Source organism: Labrus bergylta, chromosome 21 (assembly GCF_963930695.1).
Source record: "Labrus bergylta chromosome 21, fLabBer1.1, whole genome shotgun sequence".
Classification (NCBI taxonomy): domain Eukaryota; kingdom Metazoa; phylum Chordata; class Actinopteri; order Labriformes; family Labridae; genus Labrus; species Labrus bergylta.
In genome coordinates, this window is record NC_089215.1 from 9323411 (window position 1) to 9343448 (window position 20038).

General features: G+C 43.8%; 1 protein-coding gene across 2 annotated transcripts in view; it reads right to left on the reverse strand.

Moving 5' to 3' along the window:
* The window catches only part of LOC109992994 (adenosine kinase), a 117943-nt gene that overhangs the window by 58800 nt on the left and 39105 nt on the right, over positions 1-20038 (reverse strand). For both annotated transcript variants that reach the window (XM_065949602.1, XM_065949603.1), the window contains exons 5-6: positions 10469-10641; positions 7043-7151 (exon numbers count right to left, since the gene is read on the reverse strand). In XM_065949602.1, coding sequence (XP_065805674.1) covers positions 7043-7151; positions 10469-10641 — 282 coding nt within the window. The remainder of the gene's footprint in view (positions 1-7042; positions 7152-10468; positions 10642-20038) is intronic.

Genomic DNA, 20038 nt, shown 5'->3' on the forward strand with positions numbered 1-20038 from the left:
ATTCTATGTTTTTACAACTTGGGTCTCATGAATAAAAAAAACATTTTTTAAAAAGGGCCCCCCCACACACACACACACGCACACACGGGTTGCTTTGATGCAGAGGGAGCGAAGGGACAAGGTGATGGAAAGTAAAAATATCATTAAGTCTGAACTATTTCATCCCTTTTGCAGCGAGGCAGAGGAAAACAGACTTGTTGCCGGTGCAGCAGATGCACACAGTAATCCGGGGTGAAAGGACATGGTGTTTTCCCTGCTGAAAGAAGAAAAACTGTTTTTACAAGGTAACGTGGGTGTACAAGGAGAAAGTCGCTGCATGCTGGCAGAGTAATATGGACTACAGCCTGGAAGCCTGCCAGAGTCCAAAAAAAAATGTTGCCCCCTCCCCCCCCCCCCCCCCCCCCCCCGCTCCAAGAGGCAATTACTCGAGATACACTGGATTAAAGCTGTTTTTTTTTTTTTGTTTGTTTTTTTACTGGTGTTATTCAAATTAGAAACCAGGAAATAAAAACTCCCAAAATAAAAACCAGCACAGCTCTGCCAACATTGGAGTATTTCCACACACATTTCTAAATAAAATCGCACAGATCTTAACTAAAATAGATTGTTATTCTGTGGGAAGAACTCTTCTGTTCTGTAACGGCACAATGAGGTGAACTCTGGCATCCTGTAAACGTTCTCCCAAACAATAACAAACATTCATGCTTTCTCAGAGGCTTACTGGGTTTTTACTGGCGTTAAACCTACAGTATGTAACATTATTTTTTATTAAAGGGTTGGTACACTATTATCGTAGCATGTCGCTAACTAACCAAACTGAGATGTCCCTCTGAACAAATGTGTGTCTGATCTGTGTCTGTGAGCACCTTCCTTTTGTATTGTTATTAACCTATCAGATCTGCATCGAATAACCAATCAGGGACATCGTGCCTGTTAGTTTCAAAGTAGCATCATCTGGCTACTAGGTGGAATGTTTATGTTGCTTACTGACACTCTGATCAAACAAACAGATCAGAACAGCAGAGGGAAGTTATTCAGAACATTTTCAAGTACAACTGAGGAACTTGTAATTGTAGTATTTATTAGTATAACAATATTCCAGTCAATGTCATGTACTTCACAGCTATTATTTAACATCTTTTAGTAGTAACTTGTAGTTTAAGATTTCGATTACGATTTATTCAAACACACAATAGAGTGCTTAGAGTTAAAGTTAGCTACACTAACAAAAAAAACAAAAAAAAAACTGTTTTACGGTACCTGAACCAGGTTCTGTAATGGCTCCAGTAGGCCCTAAAATTGAGGTATGAGGTACAGGAGGTACACAGCAGTCACTGTGTCTGATAGCATACTGCACTAATCCCTCAAATATGTACTTAATACTTCTTCTCCAGCAGTGGCCTACACAGCAATTAACATGCTATGGCTTCCACTAGCAGCTCCTGTTTTATTCATCCATTATCTATATCACTTATCCTTTTTGGGGGTCACAGAGGGCCGGAGCCAATCCGACCTGTTATTGAGCAAGAGGCGGAGTGCACCCTGGACTGTTTGCCAGTCAATCACAGGGCTGACACACAGAGACAAACAACCAGTCACACTCACATCCACACCTACGGACACTTTAAAGTCACCAGTTAAGCTAGTGAGCATGTCTTTGGACAGTGGAAGGCAGCCAGAGTACCCCTAGGGAACCCACGCATGCACGGGAAGAACATGCAAACTCCACACAGAAAGGGCCCTGTCCAGTTTAATGGTGAAAAAGAACTGATTTCAGACGAATCATCATATGCATGCAAGATGCAGTGTCAGCGGGGGTGTAAGCCAGCATAAAGTTAGCACTCGATGTCTTTTTTTAATCAGATGTTTTGAGGCTGTTTAAGTCAAGAGTATTCAACTGGTTAAGCCCTAATTGAAGCAGTTTTATTTCAAAAATCAGGGTTTCTCCAACACTCACGAAATCAAATTATCCAAATAATCAAATATCTAATGCTTCGGTCGCACCTAATGATAATATTGGAGACACATGGGAGAGCAGAATGAATCAACACTCTCCAACAATTGAGTCCACATACTGTATGTGTTGCTCTTTTAATCCTTCCTCACTAACACATAATGGACATTCAATAGTTTACCCTTATAGAAAACTATAAACTGAGATGATCTTTATTATCGTCTGGTGTTAAATCGTGCTACTTTGAATACTTACATCTATAAATAGAAATAGCTTCAATTGGAGCTTTATTTGCAAGAAGACGTTTCCATTCTACGCATAACACCTGCATGTAATGTAGCCCGAGGTGGAAATGTAATTACTTTTTTGGTATGCACAGAGTATGTTTACAGTGTTGTGTTGCACTTTTTACTTCAGCAAAAACATCTCAAATCTTCTTCCCCCGCTTGAATGAACAAGTAAAACTAAATCAGGAGCAGGGATAATTGTAAACAACCTAAATAAATCCCACAGAGGAGTGAAAGCCACAGGATGTCTCCACAGCCAGCGTCGTTTGGCCTCTCCACCCTAATTTACTACACTCCGCCCACTCATGGCTCGGAGGGCTATGGAGCTGGCGGATCCTCCAGCAGGGCTGGGCCAGCCCATACGTCCCACTGGCACGGGACGCCCCGCCGGGAGCCAATCACAGAGCTCGTACTCCTGACAGCTCATTACCACTCAATTAGGCAGGTGCACCTCCACGCACAGCCTTCTGACAAATAGAGTCCTCCCAGATGCATGTTTAACATTCGGGAGAATTATATAGTGACAGCAAACACTAAATGCCTCACCCTTATCACTTGATTGCCTCTAGATTTAAATCCTATAATTGGCCCAGGCCAGCGGGGGAAAAAAAAAAAATAAGCCAATAAATATGATGCAGTCTTCTTGTAATTGAACAATTATTAATTCATATTCATAAGACGCTCACTGGCAATTACAAAATGCCATCTGATTAGGAACAATTTGAAATGACATTGTTCCATGCAAAAGACGCTGTGGTGTCAGCCTAATAAAGAGAAGACACATCATAGCGGTCGCTCGCCCACTGACACGACCTCCAGAGATCGGGAGACATGCTGACACAGTGGCTTGGCCGCTGACGGACGGGACTTGGCACCCATCTCTCTTTGTCCCCCCTCAAACTACTCTCTCAGAAAAATAGCAGCAGCAAAGGGGGTTTGACTTTCAAATTTTTTAACACCAGTGGGCACAGATTGTGCACATAACAAAACACAAGCAAGGCGAAAAAATGTTGATCCCTTGAGAACAGATTCTAATCAAGATGAAATGATTTACAAATCTATTTAATAAGGCTTGCCAGAAGTCAAACTTGGCATGTAAATGCGGTGGGGATTAAATTTCATCGGCAACCAAGACTGTAACTGATCGCCTGCAGACAAAGGGGGAGCCTGCCAGTTTTTTTCACCCCCCCTCTCCACTTCTCTTCTCCTCCCTCTTTCTCTCCACTGCCTGCATTTTGCCTCGTGATCCCTCCCCGGCTATGTGGAAGGACAGGGGCAGTGCAGAGTGGTGCAGTACAGAGTGAAAAAGGAAAAAGAGATGAGACAGAAAATGAGAGAGGGAGGGAGGGAGGGAGGGTGGAGGGAGAAGGGGAGAAATTTTGGAGATAGAGAGCAGAAGTGAGAGAGAGAGAGAGAGTAGAAGAAGATAGGAGGATAGAAAAGAAGGAGAGAGGAGGCTCAAGGTCAGCATGAGGACAGTGTGGCCCTCCGAGTTGGACAGAGACACAGCCGCAGTCACCTCTGTGCTAATCAGCCCTTCGGCTGGCTGATGAGATGTCACTTCGTTGTGTGTGTGTGTGGAAAACCTCCCTCTTCACTTTTTTTGGCTGCAAATTGCAGGGGCTGGTTGGGCGGAGGAACAATGTGTGTGTGTGTGTGTGTGTGCCACTCTGGAGTGTAAGCAGTCTGACTTGCTGCTTGTGGTGCCAGTATTGCGCTTTTTTTTTTTTTTTTTGCCCTCCCCTTCTTGCATATTATGCTACAGTGACTGAAGCTGAACTCAGCTTTCCCCTGCAGTGAGGGCAAGAATACAACTGCCAATTAATGCTATATGCAGTGTGCCAGTGTGAGGCTTTCTGCTTCAACTTGCTGCGCTGTTTGAAAAAAAAAAAAAAAAAAAAAAAGATAAAAGGTGAGCTAGTTGTGTTTTTTTTTTTTTTTTTGTCCTTGGGCGTGGCTAACCTCTCGCAGGCAAACGGGGATTGCACCATTAGCTTAGGGCGCAAGCGAACAGCGTCCGCAGCTGTGATCAGGTTTGTGACCTAACAGCACTGCAGCTTGTGTCTCATTGGGTGAGTTTTGTGTACCAGGCCAGTTGGCAGAGGCGAGTGTCTCCTCCGTCTATCCTTGGGTTATTTCTGACCATCTGCGCCCAGTCATTAACAGGCCTTTTCACAGTCAATTGTCTCGTTCGTCTCCCCCTCTTTTTCATTTTTTTGTTTAAACTGCGACATGGACCAAGTGGTTCATGCATTTCTGAAATGTAAATGGCATCAGTGGGGAGAGGCCATTTTATTTGCCAGGGCTAAGGAGAGCTGTAGAGCCATAGGTTAATTCAAAGTGGCATCATGGAGGATGCATCAAACAGTGGAGATCAAATTACAGGGCAAAGCGCTCAGTGGTAGGAAAAACAAGCCAGTGGTATGCTGCAGAGTGTGTGCGTGCATACTGTGTGTGTTTAGCAGCAAGTGTATGTGTTTCTGAGAGACTGAGGAAAGAGAGAGAAGGGTAGAGAGAGGCTAAGGAGACAAGCAAAAAAAAAGAGGAGGAAGAGGAGGAGGAGGAGGGGGGGGGGGGGTCCATGGAGGGCCAAGGGGGATGGGGATGGAAGGAAAGAGGGAGTGAAGAAAAAGGAGGAGGGGGGGGGAGAGATGAGGCTAACTGGGCCAGCACGCACACATCAACCCCTCCAATTAGAGTCACTCATCTCCTCTTCACACAATGCATCACCCTCCATTTCTGATGTTTACAATCGTCGGGGAGAGAAATAACTGTAAACATCACTGCTGCAGCGATGGCATTCAAGAGCCCGGGAAAAAAAAAAAAAAAAGGAGGAAGATCTCCTCTGCCTGAAATGCGTTTAGCCGTTCCTTCTTCCCCCTCACGCCTTTGTTATTGGTCTTTGTGCAATGATTTGCCTAAGGACCCAGATTTCCTAGCAACAGCCTGCCACCAAACATTTGGCAGGAGTTCAACATTCTCTCTCTTTGTGAGAAATGGCAGCGCTGCCTCCCTGCTCTGCGTCTGCCACCAGTCCTGCTGCTGCCGCTGCTGCTTCTGCTGCTGCTGCTGCTGCTTGCTGCTGGATGAGCCAGACTGGCTGCAAGAAGCCCTCTAATAATTCTGTTTTCATCCAATCACACCACATAGTAGCAGGCACCTTGAGAGCCTCTGCCAGGAATCATCAATCACCTCTTTAACGCGCATGCTTTTTCGACAAACGCGGACGCACGTGCAAGCGGGGGGGAAACATGCTAACGTACACACATGCGCGCTTTTCCCGTAATTACATTCACAGATTAGGAGTACAAGAGTGTATACCACCCTGCAGGCCTTTAATGAAAATCAACAAAGCACATTAATACACTGCAGAGGTACGTACACTGAGTTAGAGAGAGAGAGAATGTACAATCTGGCTGTAAATTGGGTAAATACATCTGAGTGCTCTCGACAAGGTTAATGGAGAGAGGAGGCCTTAGTGAACACTGGTCTAGACACGCCACACAGTATTAAGTGGGAATAGCTGTGGCAGTGTATCTGGCTAAGTACTTTCCAAGTGCGAATGGGACTCTAATAAAGCGAATGATCCCTCCCCCCCCCCCCCCCCCCCCCCGCCAAGTTTTGACAAAGAGGCCCAGGAGGGACGGTACATTTTTTTTTTTTTTTTTTAAAAGACAAGAAAAAAAAAAAAAGACGTTTGAGATTCCAAGCACTGACAAACACCCATTTGTGGCCCTTCTATCCCCCTCTCAAATCCCACGGAAGCTTTTCCCCTGCGCACAAGACTGTCGGATGTGGGCAAAACCCAACTGCCAATTTGCAGAGGATGTGCCGTGTTTGCTAATGCGAAGCAGAGGCTAAAAATGGGACCACACAAACTCTGGAGGATGGACCGACTGATCTGCTTTCTGGCACGACCACTGACGGCTTTTTCTCTCCCTTTTTTTTTTTTTTTTTTTTAAATTTTCTTCCAATGTTTGTTGCTGCGACTGGGCGGCTAATTATGAGACCTCTGTCATTATTGGACTATGCTGCATTTATGTTGAGGGGACTTGTGAGCAACAGGGGAAGCATTGTGCATTTCACTCGGGAGAGAATATGTTGAAGAGAGTGTTGATGGCTACGGCTGTAGGGATGATTTATGCCTGATAATGAACCGCTTATAGACGAAGAATTTGGTGCAATTTCAGGGATATCATCTTGACTGGAGATCAGACAAAATGTTGATCTGCCAGAATTAGATGTAATCCCAAACAGTGAAACATGAGCATGGCAGGCCATCCTACTCCAGGAGCTGTAAGTGAAGACATTAGCTTTTGTGTGTGTGTGTGGTTGCATGTGTGTGTGAATGTCTAAGCCCACATCTGTCCTCCCCCATCTGTGTGTGTGTGTGTGTGTGTGTGTGTGTGTGTGTGTGTGTGTGTGTGTGTGTGTTATGGGAAGATTGTGTACGAGAGGGAGGGTAAAGCAGAATGAACTTGAATAATCAATTTCCACACTTCCGCAGCACCTGTTGGCTTGTCTTCATGTTAAAAGGAATGAATGAATGCATTACATGTAGAACAATTTCACACTGTGCAGCGGCGCCGCGCACAAAGACGGCGGGGAAACGCAGAGAATGGAGCCGTATTGTCTCAATAGGTAACGTAGCTCATTTCCCTCCACAAAGGATGAATAGATATATTGACAATGCAGAAGGCGCAGTGAAGCATTTCCCTTGAATAAAGCCTCTTAACATTTTGTCCTCTTCTGGCAATAGAGTTGGGGAACAGTCATTTTGAATGCAGAGGGTCTCACTTACCGCAATATAATAGACCTTGGCTTTCTTCACCAGATCCCAGTTGCTGTCCAAGTCCAGGTGTTTTTCCTTTTTGTAGCAGTTTGCCGCTGCCAGGTTAGCGACGAGGGACCTGCCGAGACAGACCCCATAAATCTTCAGCCGCGCTTATCATCCATCTTAATTTTGTCTCAAAAACATCCCTAAAAACACTTGGGCCTAGACTTTCCTTTGTTGTATCATGATATAAAAGGATGATAGTTTTAAAGAATGTCTGGACTGATGTGAAATCTCTATTTATTTAGGAGTTTATCCACAGAGGGACGTTCAAGGCCAAAAAAAAAAAAAAATGAGCCACCTCCAAATTTTTCCTGTTATCATATCACTAGGGAAAAGAGGGTCCTTTGTTAACAAAAGGTGAAAAAAAAAAAACCCAACAGACATGTATGACTAAATGAACACTTGAGCTGAGTAGTGAGTAGTGGGAGCTGGAAAGTGAAGCAGGTGGCATTATCTTAACACAGCTCATTAGCCAGTCCTCGTGTGCTGTCGCTTTATGAGCGGCCATCAAAATGAGTGCAGCCATCATCGCTACTTAGGGGAAACTGTAGGCGATCATATGACAGGAGGACGTTGCTACATGGCGAGAAACAACTGCTCACCACGGTTGGCATGATAAGCAGCACGAAGCATCTCATAACAAATCTTTCTTGTGGAAAAGGGCTCGCAACCTTTTCCGAAACAGAAATTCTGTGGCTTGCATAAGTATGAACGCTCCCCTACATTATAATGGCAACACCGCTTATTCAACTTGATTTGATTGGGTAGTATCTAGTAGAGAAACAGAAAATAGTCAATCATTTTAAAGTGACAAAGTGGAGACACAACATGCTATTCAAAATTGAATTAAAAAACCCAAGAACAGGTGGAACAAAGCGGAAACCGCCACTGTTTTAAAAACGAGGCGAAAGGGGAAGTCCAAAAAACAGCAGGCAGGTTCAAAAGCCCAGGAAACCGCCTTAGGATCCATATTAAAACGAACAATTTGGGGGCACTGGCTAGCTTAGCGGTTATGATGCGCAGAGGCTATAATCCTCATCGCAACGGCAGTGGGTTTGAATCCAACCTCTGCCCTTTGCTGCACGTGATCACCTACTCTCTCTCCTCCCAACAATTTCCATCTCTCTTCAGCTGTTTAATCGAAAAAAAAGGCAAAATGGCCCAAATAATTATTGTCTAGAAATAAACATGTTTACAGCCTGGTTAAAAAAAAATGCTGGTAGTCTCCATAGCTTATTTCTTCATTTGTACAAACTGGACTATGGGTGATTTTTTATTTCTTATAAATATGGGAGTGGATGAGTTGACTGACAGGTTGATGCTTTGTAGCCGTTTGCCAAGGAAGCTAAATGCCTGCTCAACTGCTATTTGCCTGTTTCTAGATTGTTCTAAAGTCAGCATTTCTAATATTGCAACCGCCATCATTGGGTTTCATAACACCTCTTCAGAAACCAATAGGTGACATCACAGAGTATGTCCACGTTTTTACACTAAGTCTATGCAACCTTTAACCGAGCCTTAAGGGTAACTTGTACATCTAACAGATGTCTGCTTTTGATGCAAAGTTTCTTAATCAAACGATTAAAAGTCCAAATGAGTCTGCTTGATTTCTTATCTGTAACATTTTAAAATGCGAGGGGGGGGAATCAGAGGGTGTTCAATGCTAATGCCAGAGATTACATCATACACAGTACATCACAGAAAACACGTAAAAATAATCATGTGCTTTAGCAACTTGTTTGCAATGCTTAATGGTAGGGTAGGAATCACCTGTGAACGTAAAGTCAGTGTCATTACCCATCGGTTCCTAAAGAGGTATTGTGAAGCCCAATGATGGTCTCCATATTGGAAATACTTCAATCAGCCACCACACTAATTATGCAAAACTCTGATCTTGAATTTAATCAAAATTGGTTTCAAAAATTGGACCCTTCTTGCAGTTCTTACTAATAAAAGAATGAGATATTCAGACCAAAATGTTTTGTTTTTTTTGTGTGTATGAAGCTGTGAACCTGTTTATATCTGCTGTAAAAATGGGCATTTTAATAATGGGTCTACTGGGGATTTCTTGGCTTATTGAGCCAGCCGCAAGTGAACTCTAACGTGAAACTGTAGTTTGATTGTTTACTTCACCATTGGCTTCATTTTTCAACACACAAGCTTGTTGCTCGAGTAGGAAGCAGAACATTTGCCTTGAAGACTTAATTTAGGAAAAGAAACAAAAAAACTAAGACTTCACAATGTTTTATAGTTAGTCAAACTGAACAGAACTTTTTGAAAATCAAGATTATCAGTATTTTTATTTTTATTTTTTTAATCAAGCCAAAAGCTTTAAACATTGTAAATGTTATTTCAGGCAAAATAACATAAAAATGGCCAAAGATGCAGCATCATTTTTTTAAAAAGCTGATTTAGTTGAAGTCATTTTTGGCTGCAATTCACATAATCTAAGGACTGCCTGAATGAAGCTATGACTACTGATTTTCTAAATCCTTACTTCCGATCAGTCATACATACGGCACTGTCTCTTACTGACTGGAACTCAAATTGTCAGGCTGAGTAGCTGAGGTAGACTTTTTTCCCCCCTCTTTAAAGACTCTCACTAATCAAAGCCTGGGGGGGATGTGACACACTGACTCCCACTCCTTCAAAGCCATCACCCGTCCAATCTAGCCCAGCCAGCGACCTTTCCTCTGGGCTCCAGAGCTGTCTGTTAAACACCTGTAAGAAATATTACAGAGCTCGTCTCCCAGAGCACGGCACCTGACCTTTTCAGGTGTCAGAGCCCACATCAAACAAGCCCACTAAGACCATTCAGCGGGGCCGGCTCCCGGGGCGGCTGAGGTCCAGCCCGTTGACTGACTGACATGTCCAGTAGCTGCAGATGAAGGTCTGCAGAGGAGGGGGAGTGTTTAGAGAAGGAGGTTATTGATCCACACCTGGTCTATCATGAACTAGAGCCCTCTCTGTTCGTGATATTTCTGTGTGCAGGCTTTGACCTCTGCTGTCTCAGACGTGCTGATGATGATGATGATGATGCTGCTGCTGCTAGCGTGAGTCGCTAAAGCCCCCTTTTTACAGGCGAGAAGGCTGACAGGTGAGAGCCGGGATATCCCAGCCATCTCTAACACATTGCTACTGTCAGCCTATAGATGGATGACAACCCACTGGGGCGGCAGAGACTGAGCGGGGGCCTGGAAAAAAACACACTCAAGCTGTTCTTTTTCCTTTTGATGTGTGAGCCCAGCTATGATTCTCTGTTATGACTTCCAGCCCTGAGGAGTCGACTGCCTGCCTGCGGATGTAAGAATGAACCAAAAGGAGTTTTTCCAAATCTGAGCTGGAGGCTCATTCTTTGGTCAGGGGTGACTAAAAAAAAAGGTGGCTAACCTATTGTCTCCGGTGATGCAGGCCGCACAGGTACCGGTTGGCTCCTCGTTCTGTTCGTAGTAATGCGCGTCGACGTGGGCTTCCTCGGCCTTCTTCTTCAGGATCTCCCCGAAGTGGTCCGTTCCGATGCACCCGAAGAAGGTAGCAACCTTGTGGGGTTTCTGGATCATCCACTATGGAAGAGAAAAACAGAAAACAGCAGTTACAGTGAGCTCAGTTTACAAAATATAAGTCTGCTTGAATGGTCAAGTTCAGCTAAGGCAGATGGCATACAAACTGTAGCTTCACAGGAAACATACTGCTTGTGATATATGAGGGCTGCGAGCTGTCGTAAACAACCCAAGACCAATTCAGCTCCACATAGAGGCACTGTTCTCATCCGAGCGCTCCCTCCTCTCCCTGTGTGCTAAAAACAGTCTCATCTTCTTATTTACACAAACCCCATAATTCAAGGCTCAATCCTGCTTATGCAAACACAGTGTGTGTGAGTGTGTACCTGCTACCACAGGATGCAGCCCAAACTGCTAGTCTGCCATCTTATTTTTTTAAAATTTTTTCATTTTATTTATTTTTTTTTTTTTTGGGGGGGGGAGGGGGTCTCGACACATCTGATGTACTCAGTGACTTTTACTTTGATGAGAGAGCGAATGAGGAGGGGTGGTGGTGGTGGTGGTGGTGGTGGGGGATGCTCAAATTCTACAGAGCTCAGGTTTAACCTCCAAAGATTTATTGACGTACAGTACGTGCTGCTGTTTGCTCATTTTATCGCAGCCTCCTGTTTTGTTGCTGACGGGGGCCCCTTGTGAATGAGATGTTGCTGCTTTTGGGGATGACCTGTATATGTGTGAAATTAATCATTTCACACGACCAAATAGTATCTCGGCAGGGGGAAGAAAAATGCATTTTCATCACCCATCCAGAGATGCTCTCCCTTGCTGTTTTTTTTTTTTTTGCAACCTGCAACCACCTCTCCCCATTGGTCTCCAGGTAACTAGTTCAGATGGAAGAATAAATAATCAAATAAGGAAAAGAAAATTACAGAGTTGTTTTTTTTTAGAAAGGGCCAGGTGTGATATTAGACCAAGGTTGCAAAAATAGAAACACAGCTGATCAGGTCGGGGATTTATTGCTGGGCTTAAAATTATAAAACATCAGGCTGCAAAATAATGATTATTTGAACGATCTATGAAAGCAACATTTTTGATTATTAGACAGTTAATCACCAGCAGCAAGCACTCATAAAGGCCCCTGTTTGGAAAAGCTGGCCGCAGAAGTGATACAGAAGCTAAGCTTATGTAGCCCTGCGAGTAGGGTTTGGAGCAAAATGAGGATTCTTTAATGAACTAGACTACACAGAGGAATTACTTTTCGCAGATGGAAACAGACAGATAGACAGAGAGGACTACTTCTGTGGTTGTTTGGCAAGTCGTTTTATTTGGGTACGACAGTGCCCCTCAGCAAGTGTCCATCTGGATAATTTCTCATTTAAAATATATGACCAATGCAAGTGCAGAGTTGTCTTTGTGAGGTGCTTGGAGGTTTGAAGTTTATATTCAGTGCATCTAACCATAGCTCTCTGAGGCCAATATCATTTCACTAGCATGGTCCAATCTACCAAGACACGCTTCGCTTCAATGAGTGTTTGAGTTTGTTACAATGCAGGGGCGGTTCCAAACGGCAGCAGGGGTGGCCTTGGCACTACCTTTTTAAAAAGTAAAAGTGAGCAAATACATTCATTCTAAATATTGTCTGGTAAAATGATCCGTGACTTATTAACACAATTAAATGTATTGATACAAATGTATGTAAAACAAAAACACAATTTAATATTTTGGTGATTTTTTTAAATCCACCTATCACCATCGCTGGTAAGTCAAAAAGTGAATTTTGGACCCTGACAGCCAGCTGCAATAGGTAATAAATTCACTGATGATACGTACCTCATACAACCTCCTTTTAAAAAATCCAAACTACCCTATTAATTACTTAAGTTTTTATATGTTTTTTTTTTAACCGATTAAATATCCCGAGTTCAAGGCGACATATTCAAGTTATATTCTTTCTGTCAGCCAGAAACCAAAAGCACTCAAATTAGAGCGATGTTAAGCACAAAAGACTGATAAAGTCCCACCTTTGAAAGAAAATGTTTGATATGTTATCTTGATGAATGGTAAACTATTTTCAAGGAATACATGTGTGAAGTGACTTTCCCTGAAGAGATCGTCAACAGTCACCTGATCTTTTATTGCCAAAAGATAAGAGTAATGCTGCATCTGCCTGCTGTATGCTGGCTCATAAGTGGGCCTTCCAAGTGTCATCTTGAGTCATCGTTCAGTCATACAGCCTTGACTCCTCCTCACCCCTCCCTACCTGCTTTGAAAGAACACAAACACACATCTATGTACAACACGCAGGCGCAGATCCAAAGCGAACGCTGACAAAAGTGAGCTCTTTTTCCCTAACCTCTTGCTGCAGGCACCTCACACTTATCAAGGTCACCGGCTCGGGTACACGTCAAGTCCTATCTGATTTTCCCTCCGCCGTGATGAGCTCCGAATCCAAGGTTAGGAGCTGCAGGCTGTAAATAATGACAACGCGGCCCCTCCATTTGCAGGCCCTCTCAGGTGGGAATAGAGAGGGCCACTCAGGGGCCCCCCATCCCCTTTGATGACAGCATGGTGAATCACACTAGAACCACAGACCCCCCCCCCCCCCCCCCCCCCCTCAAACCCCACCTCCATCTGAACTCTCCTGCCACCTCCACCTCCTCTCCCTCTTTCTCTGACCGTCGGCTGTACTCTCACTGCCAGCTCAGCTTGTCATTTTACAGGGTCATTAACAGACACACATACACACAGACTTGTGCATGAGTTCACAGTGCACCCACGCAGGGAAAAGGCTGACACACACACACACACACACACACACACGTAAAAAAAAAATCCTCTCTAGTGCCACAGAATCAAAACTCCCTCCCTGCTTTTGCCAGAAGCTGCTCTCCTACTCCAACAAACACAAAGCAGCGACAGATAAGAAGAAAATGTCTTCATTATGAGCATGTAAAAAATGTATCTAACAGTTTTTTTTTTTTTATTCCTCCTCTGTGGTTGCACAGTAGCAGTGGAGTTATATCAATTCATTTCCATCCCTGGCACCCTGCAGACAATCCCTCTCCATTCCCAGATTATGTGAGATAATACCTCCATTATGACAAAAGCGCTATTCGCGGGGTCGCCGAGAGGTCAACCAACCCTGCGCCGGGTATTCATGCTTAGTCACATCCCAATTATACCGCAGTGGCAGAGGCAGAAATTGGCAAATGTACATCAAGGCGCTTCATTACTGAGGGCCGCTCCAGTGAAATTAAGCAGCAGATGAGACAGAGTAAGATTTACCCCCAGGCGGCATGTTTTAGAGAGAGAGAGAGAGAGAGAGAGAGACGGAGAGAGAGAGAGACGGAGAGAGAGAAAGAGAGAGAGAGAGAAAAGAGGAAATCTGAAGTAACAGCTTTTTCTGAAGGTGCTGGAAGCTTGTATCTTGCACAGAAGCTCATGTATATTTACTTAACTAGGGAGAACGCAGGTCCCCAAAGATGAATAAGTTCCCATGATACACCACAGTAAACCATCTCTTCATGCGTTTAGATAAGGAAGAGAAATCTAATACAAACAAGCATGAAAAATATGCCTGAAAAGCAGGGGGGGTAAGATGCTGCACTCGCTGACGGCAAAGTGATAAGTATACATTATGCTAACTGGAGAATAAGTCTGGTGTCTCTTTCTGTTTGCCTTTCATTTACCCAAATAATCTCACCCTCCGCCCACCCAACACTGGCCCCCGGGGGCCCCAGCTTGCTATTAATTATGACATCTCACAGTTGTAAGGAGCCCCACTTGGGGGAGCTGACCCAGGCCCCGCTCTTCGACATCCAGCAGCTGCCACTCTTCACGTCGGAGGCAGCCGCTTCACGCGGCAGCTTCCAGGAGGGCAATTACACAGCCCGGGTGAGATGAGGCAGCTGAATGTTTGGGACTCAAGCACTCAGACTGCCATTAGCACTATAAGCTATTACATTCCCTCCTCTTCTTCTTCTTCTTCTTCTTCTTCCTCTTCCTAGCTCACTTGCTGCTGTATATTGATGAAGTGGTAATGGGACCTTCTAGTTAGATATTCCTCCTGTAAAAACATTGTCTTGTTTCTAGTCTCCCTCAGGGGTCAATGCATTCTGCGGGAGTTGCTGGAGAATCATTTCTGCTCTATTAATGATGCAATTCCAATGCAATTCAGATCTACTGAAGATGCAGCACAGTGGGCTTCTGTGGGGAGTTGATAGATGAGGCTGTGTGTGTGTGTGTGTGTATGTGTGTTATCCTGCTGCTCCACGACAAAGCGCCGCCTCCTGCGACATCGCTGGGAGAAACTGGCCTGGCCGTCACTCTAGTTTCCATCCTCTGGAAAAAAAAAAAAAAAAAAAGAAGCAAAACTGCTCCTTTTAAAAACAGGCAGACGAGAAAGTCTCCGTTCTCTTTGCTTCACCTCTCCAGCGGCGGTCCTCTTGAGAAGAACATGTCCGAGCCTAATGATGGCCACATTAATTATAGGCTTATCAATCCCGGAAAATAATTCATCCAGGCTATTTTTAGACTCCTAAAATAGAAAAAGGGCGAAGGTGCTGCACGCTGGGGTCGCCACTTCCATCCTCCTTTTGCCCTGAGTTTGTCTTTTAAAACCAGAGGTGGAGGACGATACCCCTGTTTCTTTTTTTCTTTTTCTTTTTTATTGTGCAGTTAAAAACAACTAGCAAACATCTGTCCATCAGCACCTGTCATGGCGAGCGCTTTTATATAAAGCACGTCAGAGCAAAGGGCCTGACACTGATGAGGTCTGGCAGCTTCCATTAAATCACTCTTTCCTGTAAAGTGCCAGACATCAAAGCAACCGGCCGAGGATTTTTCACTCAATCAGGTAACACACAAGCCAACCTCTTCCCACCTGCTCACCCGCCTCCCTGTCCTCTCAGGGGCTGGAGCCTTCTGGTCAATAACTCCAATCAGTTCAATTTCATGCACAGTTAGCCGCGTTGGGGTGCTAGGGCACCTCTCGCGTCAGGGTTGCATATGTCGTTTTGCCGCTGTTGTTGTTTTTCTTTAATTTTTTCTCATCCCTGAGAGGGTTGATAAGTGGGGTGGGGACCTGTGCTGTGTAAAAAGTGGAGACCGGCCAGGGCTAGCATGGGTTGTTTTAACTCTGCCTCACCAAAGCGGGATCCCTGCCAAGCCATTAAAAGTCTCTGTGCTCTGCTTCAGTGACACAGCTAAAAGAATAGAGAGCGGGCGAGAGGGAGAGCTGTAAATGATCAACACGATAATGAGCTGATTATCAGTCAAAGGCATGGATAAGCTCGCTCTCCAGTAATTTCCTTTCAGATCAGTCAACCACATTCTCCTCTCTGCAATCAACACTCGAAGGGGAGGCATAGCATGTAGCCTTGTGGGAATCCGGCTCAATATCAGCTTGAAATATCAAATCCTGATCTTGTCTTCCCTCTGATCAGTGCTTGAATCATCACCATGTTTACACACTAGCACAGTAGGGAGTCGGCCTTTTCGATGATTGTTTAACAGTTATCTTGCACCTTTAGGCTCTGGCCGCAGGTCAAAGCTAAAATACACTCAAGAGATTATTAACTGTATGATGTAAATCTGCATGTATTAGGACGGTGACTCTGTTTCTCCTTTTTTTTTTAGCTCAACTTCAGCATTGGATTTGACATTGACCAACAACTTACATTCAAATCATGAGGCCTAAGTATTAAGTATTCAACATCAATGTGACTAACTTTTTGGAAACTTTCCAGTTGATCAGTTTCAGTGGTGACCTTGTAGGCAGAGTTGTTTGGATCCCACAGGTTTTTGGATACTGCTTTCAAGGTTCTCAGTCAGTTATCCCCGAGTATACCAGTTGCACTGAGCCGATGTGATAATACATTTGCAGCCACAAAATCAACTGGAATAATGTCAATTATTGTGACCACACCAGACAACAACAGTGGGTAGAGTTTGACATAAAGAAGTCACCAAATTTGACTATTTTTATTGGCACTAGCATTGGAGGGGAACCCAGTTCAGGTTCAGGTCACTTTGTTTGTACACGTAGGTAAATTTGGTTGCAGGGAAGAGTCACTTAATACAACATATACACTACATAAAACAGACAAAGTGTAATGGTACATGGGCAAAAGTGCTGAGGTGAATATAGTTTGCCGGTTCCAATTGTACAATTGATAAAAAACTGTTGATCTGTAAAAGTTACAGAGCTGAGAACATCAATATAAATAATTCATTTATCCAACAATACAAGTATTAGAATTGGCTTATGGAAGGAAAAATGGTATTGGACTGTATCTTGTTATGATGTCTTGGTAAGAAGTTAGGGTCAGACAGTCATGATAAACAGCTCAAGGCTTCAGGTTTTTATTTCACTGATCCTAATATTTGGACCGGTTTAGACTTGACCCTTAACCTGACCTTTTACCACCACAGCATTTTTTCAAATGTTAAGAAAGTAATGCTATTAAAGGGACCTTTGAGTGTCATTTTTGCATCACACGCACACCAATCCTGATTGGGTAGAGTTGTAGTGTGTTGAAAGATGATCACTGTTTACATCCATACTCATTAAACAATGTGACACCACATTAGTATAGGGATTCTCATTCATTTGCTATTTGCATTAAAATATTGTTCAAATCAATTTGCATTTCCATCAACTTGTGTTATGCAAATAGCCTTGAGGCCGCAACGAGATTGCATAATTAATCAAGGACCAGTAACTTTGATGAGGGCTTTTTGTTGATGATTCCCACTTAAGATGGCATTTTTGTTATGCAAGTGATCATTGCATACTTTTTGTATTTTAATAAGACACTGGGGATGAGAGTGTGAGTAAGTATGTAAGGGGCGACATGTAATATACAAGAATCAGTTAGGAGACAGTGCATCTAAGCACTTTTTAATATGATGTATCTTTTTTTAAATCAGTCATGAACAAAAGGAGAAGTACGTATTAAGATGTTTTGTTGGGGGGGGTCCTCTATTAGTTACATGACAATAGAAAGACACAAGGGAACATATGTGCAAGTTGTCCATATATAGAGGTAAAAAAAATGTTTATTTTGGATTTTATTTTTAACACATGTGGCACTCTTAATGCCAGCTTATTGGTTTTCAAAGTGTAAAGATATATGTGTGTAGGTGCTGGGAATCTTTGGGTGTCTCAAGATTCAATTCGATTTCGATTCTTGGGGTCACGATTCAAAGTGTATTTTTGAATTAGTCCAAACTTCAGGATCTACTCCAGTCATCCATGAGACCGGCTGAACTTCTTGCCGCTCCATTTGGCATTCTACTGAGTTAAAGAGCTAGCCTTAGCATTTAGCAGGGAGTGACTGATTAGCCAAAAAAATGATAATCTATTTTTGGAAGTTACAAATGTATTCAAAATCTAAGAAGGTAAGAATCTTGATTTTTACATAAATTAATTTTTCCAACCTCTATGTGTGTGGTTTCTTTATTCACTGACATTCTGCAAACAAAAAGACTATAATGAAAAAAAAAGACGGTACATAAATAATTACTTTGTTTAATGAATGCAGAAATGGCACACTTAGAAATGTGTCACAATTGAATTACCTAGCACTGTACATACTACCAGCCCTTTTTTTTTTTTTTTTTTTTTTTTTAAACTAACAAAAAACATAGAACATATCGGAAGCTACATGTGAGAAAGAGATGCCCAGTCAAAACTAGACACTTCAGACTGGGACACTACCCCAGGGGTTGATGCTAGACAACACAAAGCACCCAAACAAACAAAAGCAGCTCGCATGTCCACATGTGTGACACAGCCATGGTAGCAGGCGAGCGGGCGGGCGGGAAGGTGACAGCTCCCAGGAACAGCCCCCGATGATAAGCATCAAACTGGATGATGCGCTGACACACTCCATAGGTTCTGATGTTAAACACGACAAGAACGTCCCAGACAGTATCTCTGCACCCTCTTCAGAGAGCTATCAAAAGGGCAAGTTCAGTGAGCACACAAAATAAACCCCTCCACACACACAACTCCCCCAACCACACACACACACACACACACACACACACACACCTCTTAACACATCTCACGGCTGCATCTTCGCACTGCATAGGAATCAGGGATGTGTCGCCGTCCCCAGGCGGCAAGTTTATTTAAAAAAGGAAACACCTGATTTTTTTTTTGATTTTTTTTTTTCCCCCCTCTGTCTTTGGCTCCTCTTCATTCCTCGCCTCCCTTGTTAAACACACAACCTTGATTTTGTTTTCTGTTGCCCGGGAGGGGTGAATTATTTACAGGATAAACAAGGCGATGTTGTTTCAGTCAGTCAGAGCCAAACTCCCCTATCGCAGCAGCAGCAGCAGCGAAGAGGCAGACGGGTTTACCTGGCAGGCATGAGGGGATGAGCTCGGATACAGAAACCGGGAAGGAGCTTCACAATGGTGATACCTATCTGTGGGGGGCGGGGGGGGGGGGGGGGGGAGAGAGAAAATACCTCCACACCAGATTCATGGGCTGGGACTCTCAGGCAGCTTTTGGGTTGTCCTATTTATCTGCAGAGACAATGGAGGCTATAAAGGCACATGAACTGATTTACAGAGTGTGTGAGCTTGCATGGGCGGCGTTATTAAGTGATCATAAAGTGGTGTTTGTGTTTGCAGGGGTTGATGCCATACAAGGTTCAGATGGAGAGATGATGAGGGACCTTTGCAGCTAAAGCCTCTAATCCTATCTGCAGTCTGTGGGGCTTCCAGCTGGTGGGAGTGCAGCTGTGCTCGGCCCCTTGCACAGGTGAATTAGATCTGCACACAAACACGCACAGACACACACACACACACATGCACACACTCCACTCCTCCAACATCTCCCCTGTTTGCAGTATGGCGGATTTGCACGGTGCTTTGATCTCGCAGAGGTGGCAGCGCCCCCCCTGGATACGGTGACAGCGCGGGTGATCCGTGTTACCGAAGAGATTTTTTTTTTTACTTTCTGAACATACGCCAAATGACAGCCCCGGTTGAGGGTTTAGCGCAGGTCAGGCCCGGGTAAATTCAATGTGGCAGTGCGGAAAATTCACTTCCAAAACATTCGCTGCTGGGAGGAAGCGAGCTTTAATGAGTGTTGTGACTTCAATCTGTGACATTATTTACCGCCACATCAAGATGATTGAGATTACTCCACAAAAAAAAAAAAAAAAAAAAGGATCCATCCCAGACATGACTGACCCTAATCTCACGGTACATCCATTGTTGACACACTTCTATATGGTTTAGCCGTATTTTAAACATATAGAAAGTGGGTCCCTGAACATAAGCAGCTTAAACAACATGACCATGGTGATCATGTTGAATTATTTCAGCCAAAAACAAAACAGGCTAGAAACTGCAGACACTTCATTAGAAACAAGCAGACCAAACAGCTGTGCTCCCAGTTTGACCTCTGATCTGTCTGCACAGTCCCCGCGAACTGATTCCCATT